The sequence below is a fragment of the Leuciscus leuciscus genome (assembly GCF_965113295.1).
Source record: "Leuciscus leuciscus genome assembly, contig: HAP1_SCAFFOLD_832, whole genome shotgun sequence".
Classification (NCBI taxonomy): domain Eukaryota; kingdom Metazoa; phylum Chordata; class Actinopteri; order Cypriniformes; family Leuciscidae; genus Leuciscus; species Leuciscus leuciscus.
Genome location: NW_028117908.1, coordinates 1 through 19,817, shown reverse-complemented (window position 1 = coordinate 19,817; position 19,817 = coordinate 1). Strand labels below are relative to the sequence as shown.

Here is a 19,817-nt window from a genome sequence, read left to right as displayed (position 1 = left end):
CAGTTGATATCATCCCAAAATATGATATCCATCACATTACTTATTAAGTTTCGACAAACTGCAGTTGCTGGAAACCTATTGCGTCCTGGTTTGGAGACGCTGTGAGACGATAGGACATCGTGACGAGAATCTGCTCTGTGTTCAGGGAAGATCTCACAGACGTTACAATGATTCAGGGCTGTAATAGAGAAGCAGGGCATTGTGGGGGAGCAGGAGATTAAACAGATGACAGGGTGTCATCTAGAAATTTCCATTTCCATGGCCTGACCGTCTGCACCCGTTCACCATCAGAGCCTCGGGAGCCCGCGAGCTCTCCAGACGTTTAGTGATTCCTGGAGAGACTTTGATCTGTGTGTGTTTCATCTGCGCAACTGCATGTGGTTTACAGAACACACACACACACACACAGAGCTTGGCGCGTCAATCAAACACTCTAATACTGTAATATCACTGATGCCGTAGTATAGTTCATATTTTGATTTCATTTCTGTTTTCATATATATATATATATATATATATATATATATATATATATATATAAATTTATGTGTATGTATATATTACTGTATATAATACTCTTTTAAATTGTATAGTACAATTGGAGTAAAAAAATAATAACAATTGGGACAGGGGTTGCTTAATTTGCATTAAGAAATAATGTCACAATGAAAATGAATAATGTTTATAAGAACATGCTTTAGTTTCTTTATATAAATGTATGTTTTTCTTAGTTTTGATGAGCCTGGCCTCATTAATTCATGTGTGTTTGTTTTAGAAGCTTCTGCATGATAACCCAGCCTGTTTTAGATCAGTAGACAGTAACCGACCCGTCTGACGCCTGGACGAGTTAATAACATCAAATCACGAGCGCACTGAAGATTACACTCCCCGCTCGTGAATAATTCATATCTGATCAGCGAGACGCCAGCAGATTCCTGAAACTAACATCAGAAGAGTTTCTGTGTGGATACACTCACCAAATCACTCCAGAACATTAGTCATGTTTTTATCATCTCAAATGTTCTGCGATGAACGCTCTTAAGTGACTTAAATAATGCAATTAAAGTCAAGCACTCTGAATATGCTCATGACGAATGAGAGCAACAGTCGCTTCCGGAAGGACAAACTCCATTGATTTCCTCTGACCGGCCACTGACGGGTCAAGATGGACTCTCTTTACTCTCTTAATGCACATTATTATGCTCTTATTATGCATAATTTATCAGTGCACGTTAAGACAGTCATCTTCATAATGTTTTACTTTCTACTTTTCTTCTGATGTTGCCGAAAGAAAATAACATGAACTAATAATATCCATCAACTCCCCCTGATCCAGTCAAATCAGATTTCACTCAGTGTTTATAATGTTTAATTATGTCATTGTTCTATTGCATCTGTTCATGTGTTGTGAAAACTGATTATACACTCACCTAAAGGATTATTAGGAACACCATACTAATACTGTGTTTGACCCCCTTTCGCCTTCAGAACTGCCTTAATTCTACGTGGCATTGATTCAACAAGGTGCTGAAAGCGTTCTTTAGAAATGTTGGCCCATATTGATAGGATAGCATCTTGCAGTTGATGGAGATTTGTGGGATGCACATCCAGGGCACGAAGCTCCCGTTCCACCACATCCCAATGATGCTCTATTGCAGGGATTCCCAAAGTGTGGTACGCGCACCCCCAGGGGTACGCGAGAGGAAAAAAGTAATGGCGGTCTGTTTTTTTAAGTGGGATTTTTCCACACAATAAAAAAAACATGAACAGTAAACATTTCCTTTGTAAATTCCTTTTCCTTTTATTTTAAATAAAAAAAACTATAATTTATTAGTTTTTGATAAAACAAATACATATGAAATGCACAACGACACACCTGAAGTCGCTCACGCACTCATATGAAACGCGAGCACACACACACAAACTCGAGTCGCGCACATACTCATATGAAACGCGAGCACACACACACAATACCCTAAAGGTGTGGAAAAGTCGATCAAAAGTGTGGCTACATTTCTCCAGGCTCGATGCTGTATTTGCGGTAAAATAATTGCTGCAAAGACCGGTACCACGACAGATATGATGAAGCCCTTGACAGTGCACGGAGTAAACATAAGAGCAGAAAAATGCTCCGTCTTTGACTGGTAAATGAAGATATACCTTGTTGATCACTCTGATAGTGTTTATATTGCAATAATGACCAACTAAATGTACACTGCCGTTCAAAAATGTGTTGGTTAGTCCGAATTTTTTTTCAGTAAGGATGCATTAAAGTGATCAAAAGTGACCTTAAAACATGTCACATGTGTAATGTTACAAAATATTTCGTTTTTAAATAAAGCTAAATTACGCGGCTGAAAATAACCGTGCTTTCTGTTAACAGTTACTGAGCCTGTGTCTGTCACTCGTCCTCTTAAAAGTGGAAGCTTGTGCACGCTTTGTTGCATTATATTGACACTTTGTTGATGCTGTTATTGTCATGCGTGTTCTGGTTATTTGCGCATGATTAAACATGAGTCTTTATATGGCGATAAAACAAAGCTTTGTTGCGTTATTTTTTTGAAGTGGGGATTGGGGGTGCGCCAACCCGGTTGGGACATAGAAGGGGGTGCGCAGGAAAAAAAGTTTGGGAACCGCTGCTCTATCCGATTGTTAAGTCTGACGTCACGCGTGACGTTTAGCCTTTTCTGGGTCCAAGCGCTCCTCTCGTCCAGAAATAACAATGGTGGAACCTGTACATTTATTTACGATCACGTCCTTCTTAGTGAGGCACCCTTGGTGGTCAAAAAGGGTTTAAATTCCTTTAACACCAACAGAGTGGTTAGTGTAGCTCATCACTCAGGTGGCATTATTAAGGGTAGAGTCCAGGCATCAATGAAAAAGAAGATTTACGAGGTTGAAGTGAGTTAGCTCGGGACACGGGACACAGCACTGCGGCATTGTAAAAACACTCAATAATAACCAAAACACTAGCGAAAGCGGTAGGTAGGTAGAGAGGACCTGGACTTTGGACCCGGAAAGAGTATTATCGGAGAGTGGTTACGTCACGACTTAACAACCGAATTGGGTTGAGATCTGGTGACTGTGGGGGCCATTTTAGTACAGTGAACTCATTGTCATGTTCAAGAAACCAATTTGAAATGATTCGAGCCAAATTCTGACTCTACCATCTCAATGTCTCAACAGAAATCGAGACTCATCAGACCAGGCAACATTTTTCCAGTCTTCAACTGTCCAATTTTGGTGAGCTCGTGCAAATTGTAGCCTCTTTTTTCTATTTGTAGTGGAGATGAGTGGTACCCGGTGGGGTCTTCTGCTGTTGTAGCCCATCCGCCTCAAGGTTGTGAGTGTTGTGGCTTCACAAATGCTTTGCTGCATACCTCGGTTGTAACGAGTGGTTATTTCAGTCAAAGTTGCTCTTCTATCAGCTTGAATCAGTCTGCCCATTCTCCTCTGACCTCTAGCATCAACAAGGCATTTTCGCCCACAGGACTGCCGCATACTGGATGTTTTTCCCTTTTCACACCATTCTTTGTAAACCCTAGAAATGGTTGTGCGTGAAAATCCCAGTAACTGAGCAGATTGTGAAATACTCAGACCGGCCCGTCTGACACCAACAACCATGCCACGCTCAAAATTGCTTAAATCACCTTTCTTTCCCATTCTGACATTCAGTTTGGAGTTCAGGAGATTGTCTTGACCAGGACCACACCTCTAAATGCATTGAAGCAACTGCCATGTGATTGGTTGATTAGATAATTGCATTAATGAGAAATTGAACAGGTGTTCCTAATAATCCTTTAGGTGAGTGTACATGCTTAGTGTTGTTTTATAGGACTTAAGATTTCAAAGATTATGGTCCTCATACACAATTCCATAATAATTATACATAATTTCACATATTTACTGAAAAAGGAGTATGCTGAAGCCTTAACTTACTTTACCTAACCATCATCTACACAACAACACAATCTCTAGACTAAATCTCTAAAGACATTTGTAACTGAAAATTACACTTTTCATAAATTAGTATTTCAAAAATACAAATGGAAATAAAAATAGAAAAGTATTTCACATACAAATGATTTATTTTGAGTTTTATCTCCTTACTTTCAAGCATTTTTTTATTTACAAAGTAAACCACATATTCTCCACAATCTCTTTGACAGATCTATAAATTTTTATGCAAATTTATTTTAAGTGATGTCAAATTGATTAATCGCAATTAATCGCATCTAACATAAAGGTTTGTGTGTGTGTGTGTGTGTGTGTGTGCATATATATACACACTCTTTCAAACACACACACACACACACACACACACATATGATGTATTTACAAGTTTTGATGTTATATGTGATTAATCAGGAATGATGGATTTGACAGCACTGTTTCTCTTGTGTGTGTGTGTTACTGGAGCTGTCCCTCATCATCTGAGTGTGACTGTGTTTACTGTGTGTGTCCCGCTGTCTCAGACGAGTCGTCAGGGTTCGGGCCGGTGTTTGAAGAACAGCCCGTCGACACGATTTACCCGGAAGAGTCTCCGGAGGACAAGATCATCATGAGCTGCAGGACACGAGCCAACCCTCCCGCCACATACAGGTCTCAGCGGCTTTACCACACTTTACATGCTTTAACATGATTTACCACGCTTTACCACGCTTTACTACACTTTACCACACTTTACCACACTTTACCACACTTTACCACACTTTACCACACTTTACCACGCTTTACCACGATTTACCACGCTTTACCACGCTTTACCATGATTTTACCACGCTTTACCACACTTTACCACACTTTACCATGATTTACCACGCTTTACATGCTTTACCATGATTTACCACGCTTTACATGCTTTACCATGATTTACCATGCTTTACCACGCTTTACTACACTTTACCACACTTTACCACGCTTTACCACACTTTACCATGATTTACATGCTTTACCACACTTTACCACACTTTACCATGCTTTACCACGCTTTACCACACTTTACCATGATTTACATGCTTTACCACACTTTACCACACTTTACCATGCTTTACCACACTTTACCACACTTTACCATGCTTTACCACGCTTTACATGCTTTAACATTAGCATTATTATCGATTGATTCATGCTAGAACTCCTGATGCATTAATCATCAATGATCTGAGCAGTCATCCTGCGAGTGTGTGTGTCTCTGATCGTGAGTGTGTGTGTGTGTGTGTGTGTGTGTTCTCAGGTGGAGACTGAACAACACTGATATCACCATTGACGATCACTACAGCCTGACGGACGGAAACCTGGTCATCAGTTTCCCGGACAAGAGCAAGCATGCTGGGAACTATTCGTGTGTGTCCAGCAATGAGTTCGGGACGGTGGTCAGCCGGAGAGCGTCGGTTCAGTTCGGCTGTGAGTCTCCTACACAACAGCTCTATTAGAGACACACACACACACACACACACTCACTCACACACACACACACACACACACACACACACACACTCTCCCTCACATATACTCTCTCACACACACACACACTCACACACATACACTCACTCACACACACACACATACAATCTCTCCCTCACACACACACACACACACACACACACACACACACACACACACTCTTCCTCACACACACACACACACACACACACACACACACACACACACACTCACACTCACACACCCTCACACACACACACACACACTCTCCCTCACATATACTCTCTCACACACACACATACACTCTCTCCCTCACACACACACACACACACACTCTCCCTCACACATACTCTCACACAGAGCCGTTATTGTTCAGCGCTTGACAGATATTAATTTCTGCTGTCAGAGACTCTTGTGCTGTTTCTGCTGAACTCTCAGAAGTGTGTGTTGTGTGACTCAGAAGTGTGTGTTGTGTGACTCAAGAGAAGTGTGTGTTGTGTGACTCAGAGAAGTGTGTGTTCTGTGACTCAGAGAAGTGTGTGTTCTGTGCAGTTCTGCTGTTGTGTGTGACAGTGATGTGTGGAGTTCATTAGACTCTGTTGTGTTTCAGACTTGGACATGTTCTCCACTGACGAGAGGGAGGCGGTCTCTGTGAGGGAGGGGCAGGGGGCGGTGCTTCTGTGTGCCCCGCCCCCACACTTCCCAGGTTACCATAGCAACTTTTTTCTCTCTCTCTTTTTTTTCTTTTACTTTATTCAATCATTTCAAATAACAAACAGGCATTAACATATTATCCATATATATTGCCAGTAATTTAGAAAGTTACCATAGCAACCTTTTTGTACTTTCATACAACATACAGAGACATGTAACATCTAACTGAAGTTTACAGATCTTTACACGTTTTCACAAGACACTCTTTTATCTTCATCCGTTTACATACTTTTAGAATTGGAGATATAGAGAAGATTTGTTTCATCGATGCGTTTGACGGACACGTTAGTAACGCGTGTGATGTCACTTCCTGTCTCTGCAGAGGACCTGTCCTTCCGCTGGATTCTGAACGAGTTCCCGGACTTCATTCCTCAGGATAAGCGTCGGTTCGTGTCTCAGTCCACCGGGAACCTGTACATCTCCACGGTCCGAGCGCCGGACAGCGGGAACTACTCCTGCTTCGTCTCCAGCCCGTCCATCGCCAAGAGCGTCTTCAGCAAGTTCATCCCACTGGTGCCCGTCGCCGAGCGTGAGTCTCCCAGTCCGTGCTGGAAACACAAGCGCTTGCAGGAATATCTCTGTCTTTACTAATGCTGTTTCTACATGATTTGCTCATGCAGAGGATGTTAGATCTTCTAAAGCAGAAACCACTCCATAGTGTTCAAACTGACAGAAGATCTGAAACTCACCGTCTGTGGTTTCTGAAGTGAGCTGGTTCTTATTTTAGGTCTGTTCACACTCAAATAATCTGCCTAAAGAAATCATATCTGTCATAATATGCTCAAGCTCAAACAGCTCAAGCTTTCACACGCGTGTTAGTTCAGAGTTTCTGATCACTCAATAGTTGAAATCAGTCCTTTCTGCTGTTTAGTTTCAATCATGGGCGTCGGAACCATTGTATATGGGTGGGACAAGACCCACCCACTTTTTAAGACCAATGATATTGGACCCGCTTACTTTTACATTCAGCGCATAGCTGTTCGCTTTTCAGAGCGTCGTCAGTCAAATCCATTCCACTTGAGGAATGCCCTAATGAATTAAACTCCATTTCCGCTGAAATAGCTACATTATATTTCTCAACGAGCCGCAACTGACGAAAAAACCGCCCGTTGTACTCTTCCAGTCAAATATTGCGTTGCAAACATAAATAACAGCTTTAAGTTGTCAATGCTGGCAAATTACCATGGTATCAGCAGGTTAATCCACGGATAGCTGTGCATGTAATGCACGACGTGGATGCGAGTTTAGTTTACTTGTTTAATTAAAAGGCATCAGAATACATGAAATGGTGTAAGTAAAATTTTTCTGGGGGAGGACCCACCCACTTTTTTTTTGCTTCCGACGCCCATGGTTTCAATACATGTTGTTTTGAACTGGAGAGAAAGTTTGAGCTCTGCACGTTACAGTATGTCTCAGTACAAACAACTATATTTATATATATTTATACCATGGTCTGGGTGAATACTCGATTCTGATTGGCTGCAGGGTGTCCATTAAAAAGTGATAGAGGACACCTAGTAAATAAACCGTCAGGCGTAACCAGGGAAACCAAGTTATTGTTTGTAAAAACTTTAGATTTCGATTGTAAAACTAATTAAAATATAAACGAATGTTTTAAAAATGTGTTATTTGGCAAGTGACCATGGTATAAGCGGATTAATGCACTTCGAGGTGTCCATTGTCAGGTATTAATGGACTTCGGCGGAGGCAACCGTCCTCCACTGCGCGTCGTCCATTAATACCTGACAATGGACACCTCGAAGGGCATTAACCCTTACATATATTTGCGTCTGTAGATTTTAATTAATATCTTTAAAGGTTGTTTTCATAAAATCAGTTTTTTCTCCACTTCAGCAACACTTACATACTTCAAAACTTAGTTTTATCCATATCTATATTCTGAAGGTTTTTACTGAGGGGTTTGTTCATATATCATTTGCATTGATTTATATAACATTTTATTCCTAAAAACGTGGTGAAATATTTTTTTTTTTACAATCCATAATTGTAGTTGAAAACAGGCAAAGGTCATAAACACCAGGTAATCAGTCCAAACAGTAACAGGGTCAAAGGGGCACAGGCAAAAACAGAGGAAACCAAGAAAACCGGACAGAAGATCGAAAACCAGGAGAATGCTTGGAATTGCAGTGTGACACTAAACAAGACTTCGCAGGGAATGAATGAGTGCACATGGTATAAATAGGCTGAGACTGACAGGGTAACGAGACACAGGTGGATACAGTCAGGGATGATGAGTCTGGGCAGTGAGTTCTGGGAAACGTAGTTTGTGAGGGAATGACAATAGTCTGATGTGGAGCGCCCTCTGGTGGCTCTCATGGGCACTCCAGCTGGTGACCGTGACGATTACAGCCGTCCATCATGAGTGTGTTCTGAGTCTCAGATCAGGAGCTCTACTGAGAGAGTCTCGTATCTGCTCTCCTTCAGGTTCTGTGAGGAAATATCCCGCTGACATCAAAGTCAAATCTCCTGACGTCTTCGCGCTGGCGGGGCAGAACGTCACGCTCGAGTGCTTCGCGCTGGGAAAGTAAGAAAAACCGCCAACCACAAGATTTCTGCTGTTTGCAAAAGCACCGCTTCAATCATTTCTCTCAAACGATATATTATTCAGCGCAATTTCCTGCAAATATTTCAGTTTTCATCAGATCTTTTCAGCATTAGATGTGCTCTTTATAAACTTATTATAGCTCAAATGGGGCGTAGCAGATCTATTCCAGCAAGACCAAATGTGTGTGTGTGTGTGTGTTCAGCCCCATCCCTCAGATCCACTGGAGGAAGGTGGATGGCGAGCTGCCGGCCCATCGTCATGACATCAGTAATGCGGGAGCACTCCTCCATCTCTACGATATACAGTATGAGGACGAGGGTCTGTACGAGTGTGAGGCCGACAACTCCAAAGGCAAAGACTGGCACAGAACACACCTGCACGTGGAGGGTGAGTCACATGACCCATATACTGTACTCCCCCTCTACTGTACTCTATATCTACTGTACTCTACTGTACTCTACCTCTACTGCACTCTACCTCTACTGTACTCCACCTCTACTGTACTCTAGCTCTACTGTACTCTACCTCTACTGTACTCTACCTCTACTGTACTCTACTGTACTCTACCTCTACTGTACGCTACCTATATTGTACTCTACTGTATTCTGCCTATACTGTACTCTACCTCTGCTGTACTCTACTGTACTACCCTCTACTGTACTCTACCTCTACTGTACTCTATCTCTACTATACTCTACTGTACTCTACCTCTACTGTACTCTACCTATATTGTACTCTACTGTATTCTACCTATACTGTACTCTACCTCTACTGTACTCTACTGTACTCCCCTCTACTGTACTCCCCTCTACTGTACTCTACCTCTACTGTACTCTATCTCTACTATACTCTACCTATACTGCACTCTACCTCTACTGTACGCTACCTATACTGTACTCTACTGTATTCTACCTATACTGTACTCTACCTCTACTGTACTCTACTGTACTCCCCTCTACTGTACTCCCCTCTACTGTACTCTATCTCTACTATACTCTACCTATACTGCACTCTACCTCTACTGTACGCTACCTATACTGAACAGTGTTTCCCACAGATTATAAATCAATTTGTGGCGCGGGGGGGTGGGGGGGGGTTTATAATCTCCATTAATAATCTGTTACACAGAACTTTATTATATTAAATGTTAATCAAAAATGATTCACACCTTCACAAAATCCAAATATTCAGTGTAAGAGTAAAAAATGACATAACATTATTTATAGTAAATTTATTTGATTCACAGCTTATTTAGAGTTTTGACCTCGACAACCCAACTGCATTTACCGCAAACAGTCTAACTAAAAGATTGTTTTGGTTGAATCGGTTCAAAGGAGTCATTAGTTCGCGAATCAGACGTGTCATTAGCGGACTTGTAGGCCTAACTGCTACGCGTTGTGTGATTATCCCGTAGTTAGGACATCGCACAAGATTTGTCAAAACAGAAAACATTTCATCATAGTTTTGTTTTGTTTATTGAAAGTGTTTTTCATGTCAGCTGAATGGGCGGAACGCTTTTCAGAGAAGATAAGATAACGTAAGTTTTATTTTTTTTAGCACAACACCCAGCAGTAATTCAGGAAAAAAATACCCGAATGCTCCACGTGAAACTTCGGTCTTCCGATCTTTTACCATCGTGTCAATTCTCAATTGATTTTGATTAATATGCGCGAGGGAGCGAGAGAGAGCAAGATAGTTTGAAGACGGTGAGGGTGCGCGCGCGACCGGGCCTCTCTCTCTCTCTGCTCGTTCTTTCAGTAATATGCGCCCTATCGCAAGCGCAGCAGTCATCTACATCACTCACCGATCAAATAAGGCTTTGGCGAGACAAAAAAATCGCTTGTGAGAGAGACGCGTGAGTGACAGAGAGACGGAGGGGAGAGCAGGGAAAGGAAATGCAGCTGAATGAACACGCTGCGTGTTTTAATTAGCATAACAATTTTTTTATAACGAAACGCAATTTGTGGCGGCCGGTGTTGATTCTGTGGCGCACCACCACGAATTAGTCTATGTGTGGGAAACACTGCTGTACTCTACTGTACTCTACCTATACTGTACTCTGCTGTACTCCCCTCTACTGTACTCTATCTCTACTGTACTCTACCTATACCGTACTCTACTGTACTCTATCTCTACTGTACTCTGTCTCTACTAGGGTTGGGTACCGAAACCCGGTTCCAATAGGGAACCGGTTCCGACGTAAACGGTAGTAACCAGACCGAATAAGAACGAAACTTTCGGTGCCTGATTTCGGTGCCTGACTTTTTTCACCACCCCCTATAAAACATCTCGCGGCACGAATGATCCAATAACAAAACATCTCCAGTTAACCAGCAGAGCATTCATTTAGTTCGTTTGTTAAATAAGAGACGATCTAGCGCTGAAAATTATTTTCTCTTGTGGCTCACGCACACCGCACTCGTCTCGGACGTGCGCTTCAATACGTTGCAGAGATCGATCTATTTATGAGGCGCCGTCTATATGAGTAACGTTATGTGCTTGGAGAGTTTGTGTGTGCGTGTGTGTGTGTGTGTGTGTGTGTGTGTGTGTGCTCGCGTCTCAGATGAGCATGTGCGCGAGTTTGTGTGTGTGTGTGTGTGTGTGTGTGCTCGCGTCTCAGATGAGTATGTGCGTGTGTGTGTGTGTGTGTGTGTGTGTGTGTGTGTGTGTGTGTGTGTGCTCGCGTCTCAGATGAGTATGTGCGCGGTTTGTGTGTGTGTGTGCGTGAGCGACTTTAGATGTGACGTTGTGCATTTCATATAGTTGGAGCATTCAGCAGTATACATGCATGTGTGACTACTTAGTATATGTGTATGAAAGCGTTTTATGTGTGCGTGAATGAAGTTCGATTTAAGCCCTAGACGGCGCCTCATATCTATTCGTTCTGGTGAAATCACAACATATAATGCACACAAAGTGTCCCTGCTTGATATACAACCACTGATGAGCATAATCGGTTTAAAAAAACTACGCATGCGGATTAGAACCCAAAACCTCTGACATTCTTGACTAAAGTTCAAGTTCAGCTGCAGTGTTCCTCTTCGGGTAAGTCTAGTATTTTAATGCTAACTGCAAATCTTGCATATCAAGTATGAAGTAGCCTATTGTACTCTATCTCTACTGTACTCTACCTCTACTGTATCTCTACTGTACTCTACCTCTACTGTACTCTACTGTAGTAATTAGTTACTTTTTGGGGAGTAATGCAATATTGTAATGCATTACTTTTCAAAGTAACTTTCCCCAACACTCTGAATGACACACAAAAAACATAACATGTGCGCGTGTGTGTGCGTGTGCGCGTGTGTGTGCGCGTGTGTGCGCGCGTGTGTGTGTGTGCGTGTGTGTGCGCGTGTGTGTGTGTGTCTCTCAGGAGCTCCTGAGTGGGTGGAGAAGATCCGCAGCTCGGAGAGGGACATCGGAGGCGATTACATCATGTCCTGTGTGTCCAGCGGGAAACCCAAACCCCACGTGCACTTCCTGAAGAACGGGCAAATGGTACAGCTTTATTACAGCAGAACTGATGAAACTCCAGAGTACGGACTGATTGAGTACGGACTGATTGAGTACGGACTGATTGAGTACGGACTGATTGAGTACGGACTGATTGAGTACGGACTGATTGAGTACGGACTGATTGAGTACGGACTGATTGAGTACTGACTGATTGTAGAACGGACTGACTGAGTACGGACCGACTGAGTACGGACTGACTGAGTACGAACTGACTGTAGTACGGACTGACTGAGTACGGACTGACTGTAGAACGGACTGACTGTAGAACGGACTGACTGAGTACGGACTGACTGTAGAATGGACTGACTGAGTACGGACTGACTGTAGTACGGACTGACTGTAGTACGGACTGACTGAGTACGGACTGACTGAGTACGGACTGACTGAGTACGGACTGACTGAGTACGGACTGACTGAGTACGGACTGACTGAGTACGGACTGACTGAGTACGGACTGACTGAGTACGGACTGACTGAGTACGGACTGACTGAGTACGGACTGACTGAGTACGGACTGACTGAGTACGGACTGATTGTAGAACGGACTGACTGAGTACGGACTGACTGAGTACGGACTGACTGAGTACGGACTGACTGAGTACGGACTGACTGAGTACGGACTGAGTACGGACTGACTGAGTACGGACTGACTGAGTACGGACTGACTGAGTACGGACTGACTGAGTACGGACTGATTGAGTACGGACTGACTGAGTACGGACTGACTGAGTACGGACTGACTGAGTACGGACTGATTGTAGAACGGACTGACTGAGTACGGACTTACTGTAGAACGGACTGTTTGTTTGGCATTTAAAATCGGATCATTGTGAGCAGGAGCTGTTGTGCTTTTGGCAAATGCTTTCATTCCGAGTGACTGATCCTGCATCAGTGTTTAACACATGAATCAAACCTTCCCGTCGTCATCCTCTGCTCTCAGAGCTTCAGGAACTCGTGATCTTCCCAGTTTGCTGTCAGTAAAGATGTCAGAAAGCGTCCAGATTAGTAAAATGCGTGTGTGAACTGCTGAAGCTGACCAGTGTAGTGAACGAGTGTGTGTGTGTGTGTGTGTGTGGAGGTCGAAGGCTGGCTGTGTTCCCGTCTGGAGCGAGGCCTTCCCATCATGCTCCTGGTTACATAAGTCACAGCAGATGGTGCTCATACAAACACCTGAAGTGTGTTAGCGATGCTAATCAAACATGACTTCTGACGGAATAATAATGCCAGATCATCAGTGTCTTCACAGTATTTATATTAACTTTTAATATTTTATTTGAATTTCATGACATTGTATTATTGTTTTTATTTTATAATATTTTATAAATTAATAAATAATCAAATACTTTATTTATTTACTTATTAGAATTAATTAACATTAAATAATGGATTTGTACAGCATCAGTTATTAATTTAGCTGTTTTTATTTTTTTTCTGTTTTTTATATATATATTATTTTTTTATTTTTTTATTAGTTAATTTTATTAAATAAAATAAAAAACAGCAAACTATAAACAGCAAAAATATAATATTTTATTTATTTATTTATTAGAATTAATTTGCATTAAATTATGGATTTGTACTGCATTTTTTATCTTATGTTTTTATCTAATCAAATAAATTATTAAATTGTTTATATATATATATATATATATATATATATATATATATATATATATATATATACAGTGCAAATTATTTGTACGTTTTTTCTAAATTCTTAATTGAAAATTATTTATGTTTGTTATAATGTTATTTTACAGTTTTAAGAGCTTCTTCTCATTGGTTCTCAGAGGCTGATGATAAGCAATAGGAATATGATGTTGATGTATGTTATTAATGAGAGCGTTGAGTGTTGACGGATGAATCTGTCCTTCTCTCCATCAGTACGCCAAGAACCACGAGCTGCGCTTCACGGACCTGACGTTTGAGGATTCGGGCATGTATCAGTGTATCGCTGAGAACCGTCACGGCGTGATCTACGCCAACGCCGAGCTCCGCGTGTTCGGTGAGCTCAGCTCTGATTGGTTGAGCGGGTCAGAGGTCATCGGGAGCTTTAGGGCTCTCATTGACTGTGTGTGTGTCGTGTTGTTTCCTCAGCCGGCGCTCCGTCGTTCGAGTGGACCCCAGTGAAGGCTAAACTCTTGGGGGCCAGGAACGGGCGTGTGGTGTTCGACTGCAGACCCAGAGCGGCTCCGAGACCCAGCATCTCCTGGAGCAAAGGGACCGAGCTCCTGCACAACTCCAGCAGGTCAGAGGTCACGCACCTCACTCACCACCAGGGGGCCCACGGGGCCTGGGAATCCTTGACGGTTTGGGAATCTGGAAAGAAAAAAGTCAAGGCCCTGGAAAGTTTGGGAAAAAAAACATATAGATCTATAAAAAGACACAGGCAGTGGAATAGGGAAAAAGGTCTCGATACGTCTTTTAAAAGTTGAACTTATATTAACTTGAGTGCTGCGTTTGGAGAACGTCGTGTCATGTACGAGACGCTGCTAAAGACGCGAGACGCGAGACGCCTAGCGCAGTGGAATGGACAAAAAGTGATTTTCCAGTACAGGATTAGAGCTTATTAATAACGATTATTTATTTTTGCTAATTATTATTTTATTTGTTTCGTTTTTCAGGAACTGTTGTTAGTTTCGTTTAGTTTTAGTTTTTCATTTTTTTGTTGAAATTTCTATTTTATTTCATTTTACGAAAATGTTTTTTGACCAATAGTTTTTGTTTTGGATTCAGTTTTCATTTACGGAAATAGCTTTGGATTCAGGTCCTTGAAAGTGCTTGAATTTATTTTGTGCAAGAAGTTTTCTGGAAAAAATTCATATTATTCCCTCCTGCCTGCTAATAGTTATTTCCACCTGTAATGCTGCCTGGTTTCTCTGGTTTCTCACAAGGTTTCTTCTCCATTCTGTCACTGATGGAGTTCTGGTTCCTTCACTGTCACCTTCGGCTTCTGTCTTGCTTAGTTGGGGACATTTAATATTCAACAATATTATTGATCTCCTGTACTGACACCATTATATGAGAACTGAACTGAGCTGAACCACTCCAGAACGGTTATATATATATATAAATTAACTAAATAAATAATAACTTTTTTACAACAGAAATGAACCATCACTGAACGAACTTAAGCTGGACTGTGACGCTTTCTTCTAGAAACAAACTTTGTTGCATTATTTTCCTGTTATCTCTGTAAAGCTGCTCTGAAACACTCTGTATTTGCCTTTCCTTCCTCATGCAGGGTTTTCATCTGGCCGGACGGGAGTTTAGAGCTGCTCAACGTCACTAAATCAGACGAGGGCAGATACACGTGCTTCGCAGAGAACGACCGAGGCCGAGCGAACAGCACCGGATCGCTGTTAGTCACGGGTACGACATGGAAACACAACACACAGGTCCTCTTCACCATAGCAACCACGTGTGTGTGTGTGTGTGTGTGTGTGTGTGTGTGTGTGTGTGTGTGTGTGTGTGTGTGACAGACTGAATGGCCTTCAATCTTTCGATGATAACTGTAACGGTAACTATAATGATGATACCGTGATCAATACACAAGAGCCATTCGATTCGCCTCCTGTTGAATCTCCTGTCCGTCGCTGTCAGTCGTCTGTGTTCAGATGAGTTGGTCATGTTTAATGGAGTGCGTCTCTCTTTCTCTCCTCAGACGCCACTAAGATCACTCTGGCCCCGTCGAACGCTGACATCAGCGCGGGCCAGAGCACCAGGATGGAGTGTGCGGCGTCACATGACCCGACCCTTGACCTCACCTTCATCTGGTCCCTCGATGAGCACATCATCGACTTCGACCGAGACGGAGAGCATTACGAGCACAAGATGGTGAACTTCAGTCTGTTTAATACTGATAACAAACATTTCATATTTATTGATTTAGTTTAATAGCAGACCTTAAGGCCTGTTCACTCCGAGAACCATAACTGTATATAGCTTTCCTGTAGCTCAGTGGTAAGAGCATTGCGTTAACAACGCAAGGTTGTGGGTTCGATCCCAGGGGATTGCACATGCCTATGTATAAATGTATAGGATAATGCAATGTAAGTCGTTTTGGATAAAAGCGTCTGCCAGATGCGTAAATGTACATATTTTAATACTGTAATGATGACTATAACAGTGTCGACTATAACAATAAGTGTAATGATAACTCTAATAAAAACTATGATAACTATAACAAGAACTGTGAGAACTGTAACAATAGCTATAACGATAACTATAAATATAAATAGTTCTGAAGCAATAACTATAACAATAACTGTATAGTTCAATATAACAATAACTGTAACGATAACTATGATTAGTGTAACTGTAACAGTAACTATGATGAAAACTGTAACATTAACTATAACGATGATAACTAACGGTAACTGTGATTAATGTAACTGTAATGTTAACTATGATTAGTGTAACTGTAACAGTTAACTATGATGATAACTGTAACATTAACTATAACGATGATAACTGTAACATTAACTATGATTAGTGTAGCTGTAACATTAACTATGATTAGTGTAGCTGTAACATTAACTATGATGAAAACTGTAACATTAACTATAACGATGATAACTAACGGTAACTGTGATTAATGTAACTGTAATGTTAACTATGATTAGTGTAACTGTAACAGTTAACTATGATGATAACTGTAACATTAACTATAACGATGATAACTAACGTTAACTATGATTAGTGTAACTGTAACGTTAACTATGATTAGTGTAACTGTAACAGTTAACTATGATGATAACTGTAACATTAACTATAACGATGATAACTAACGTTAACTATGATTAGTGTAACTGTAACGTTAACTATGATGATAACTGTAACATTAACTATAACGATGATAACTAACGTTAACTATGATTAGTGTAACTGTAACGTTAACTATGATTAGTGTAACTGTAACGTTAACTATGATGATAACTGTAACATTAACTATAACGATGATAACTAATGTTAACTATGATTAGTGTAACTGTAACAGTTAACTATGATGATAACTGTAACATTAACTATAACGATGATAACTAACGTTAACTATGATTAGTGTAACTGTAACGTTAACTATGATTAGTGTAACTGTAACAGTTAACTATGATGATAACTGTAACATTAACTATAACGATGATAACTAACGGTAACTGTGATTAATGTAACTAACTGTTAACTATGATGATAACCGTAACGGTAACTATGATTAATGTAACTGTAATGTTAACTATTATGATAACTGTAATGTTAACTATAACGATGATACTGTAAGGGTAACTATGATTAATGTAACTGTAATGTTAACTATGATGATAACTGTAACGTTAACTATAACGATGATACTGTAAGGGTAACTATAATGCTGTAACGATAGCTGTAACAATAACTGATGATAACTATATTAGCGTTCACACCAACGCATGAAAATGTTCTGTTTATTATTATAAGCGCTGCATTTTTGTCGTCTGTCGCTTTAAATGCTCAAGTTATTTAAAGCAGCTTGGATTCTGATTGGCTGTCAATGTTTTTACTGTTTATCAGCTTGAAAAAATCATTCTGAGACTGATTCCAGTGATATCGTTCCTCTTTGTTGTTACAGTTGTGGTGACTCTTTATTCACTTTATGGTTACGGTCTTGTGTATTTATCAAACATTGTTGTTGGTCAGGATGTGAATCAGGCCGGTCAGGCCGGGGCGTCGAGCTCAGAGCTGCTGATCAGTAACGCACAGCTGAGACACGCGGGACGATACGCCTGTACGGCTCAGACGCCGGTGGACAACGTCACGGCCGCCGCAGAGCTGGTGGTCCGAGGTGAGACGGGATAAACCTGATGTTTCCCGTATCCCAGAATGCTTTACTGCACACATCGAGCGACAGAAAACCAGTTAATGTGTCAGGCCGCTGGGACTCTCTTATTGGATGATATATTAGTCAAGTCAAGTCACCTTCATATATACAGCACTTTAACAATATAGAGTTTCAAAGCAGCTTTACAGTGATAATAGGAGATTACAGTAACAGAGATTGTTTAGGCTTTACAGCAGATCTAGAATAAAGTTATTGTCCAGCTAAAGTTAGTTTTGATTGATTCACTTCCATTGCAAAGATCATTAGTTATTAACTTAGGGGCCACTAACACGACACCGTTCAAACTGAAAAAAGAAAACTTTTAATGTGTTACGGCCGATCATTTGCACGACAACAGTGTTTGGTCAACATCAAAGCATTGTGCAGCTCGTGCTTAATGGCTAAAACTTAGTGAAGTAAAATAAAAACACCCATATGAGTCAGTAGTGGTCATCCAGTAAGAGTCTGGAGCGGTGGAAGCTCATTTAATGAGAAAACCGTGAGTTCTTCTTGAGATGTTTGAGAGATTGTTGAGATCTGGCGTGTGTATCACTGGCCCTCTCCTCCTCAGGTCCCCCAGGTCCTCCCGGTGGAGTGCGTGTGGACGAGGTGACGGCCAGCAGTGTGAGGGTGACCTGGAGTCACGGGACCGATAACCTGAGCCCCATCTCCACATACAGCATCCAGTACAGAGACGTGAGCGAGCAGGACTGGAGAGACGCTACCACCGGTCAGAACGTCAGAAACATCTACATCATGTTTCACATCAATCACCAGCTGCGTTTACATGGACCCGAATAATACGACTGTAATCGGACCAGTAGCACAATCGGAATAAAAAAGTAGAGTAACCACGTCAATCAGAGTGAATTAGCCAGATCTGATTAAAATTTCATTGGGATTGTAAGGGGTGGTTTATTCCTTTCGTAATCCGATTGAGAGGACATGTAAACACTCGATCGGATTGAAAACTGAAACTGAAAGGACTGCGCATGTGCAATGCCTTAGAAATAGCGTAATGACGTGTGACGTCCTGAACGAGCTGTTCTCCCTGTTGAAAATTAGTGTCCCGTCATTCTGAAATTCTCTTAGCACTGATCGTCTGTGAAGTGGAGCAGGACAGTCCTCGCCTCAGACTCATCCACAGAACACACAGTTTTGGGCACGGGAAGGGGCTTTACTGTGTGATAAATACAAGCAGCACGGCTCAACGGTTCAGTGCTCGTATGTGCAGTGTGCGCATGTCAAAAGATTAAACCCGGTCAGAAGCTTGTGACATATAAACACGCTCATCAACCCGATCACTTTTTTAGCATTCATGTAAACACTACATTCAGAATTCATTCAGATTGAAGCAAAAAGTGTCCATGTAAACGTAGCTACTGATCTTCATTAGAGCACTAGGATCTAAAGCAGTGATTCTGTGTCTTCAGCTCCAGTGAATGTGGAGGGAAATGCAGAAATGGCCACAGTGATGAACCTGACGCCCTGGACGGAGTACGAGTTCAGGGTCACGGCCACCAACACTCTGGGCACCGGCCCGCCGAGTGACGCCTCGCCCCGCATCACCACCAGAGAAGCCCGTGAGTCCCGTCTGCCCTTCACTGACCCTAGATCTGCTACAGTTATGTTCTGTCTGTCTGCACCTGTTCTCGTTAGTCTCTGATTAGTTAATCTTCCTCCACCTGTGTCTAGTTAGTTTCCTCATTTCATCCTGTGTAT

General features: G+C 41.6%; 1 protein-coding gene across 1 annotated transcript; it reads left to right on the top strand.

Annotated features, from left to right (window-relative positions):
• Window positions 1-4,368: 4,368 nt before the first annotated feature.
• On the top strand, window positions 4,369-19,719 carry LOC309492012 (contactin-1a-like; the record flags this gene model as incomplete). The annotated part of the gene is made up of 14 exons (XM_082191032.1): window positions 4,369-4,602; window positions 5,237-5,406; window positions 6,056-6,151; window positions 6,482-6,688; window positions 8,605-8,704; window positions 8,928-9,112; window positions 12,099-12,223; window positions 14,126-14,246; window positions 14,339-14,489; window positions 15,486-15,613; window positions 15,906-16,078; window positions 17,915-18,059; window positions 18,667-18,825; window positions 19,529-19,719. Coding segments are annotated over 14 exons (2,185 nt in total), but the record flags the coding sequence as incomplete, so codon positions are not given.
• Between the last annotated feature and the right edge of the window lie 98 nt (window positions 19,720-19,817).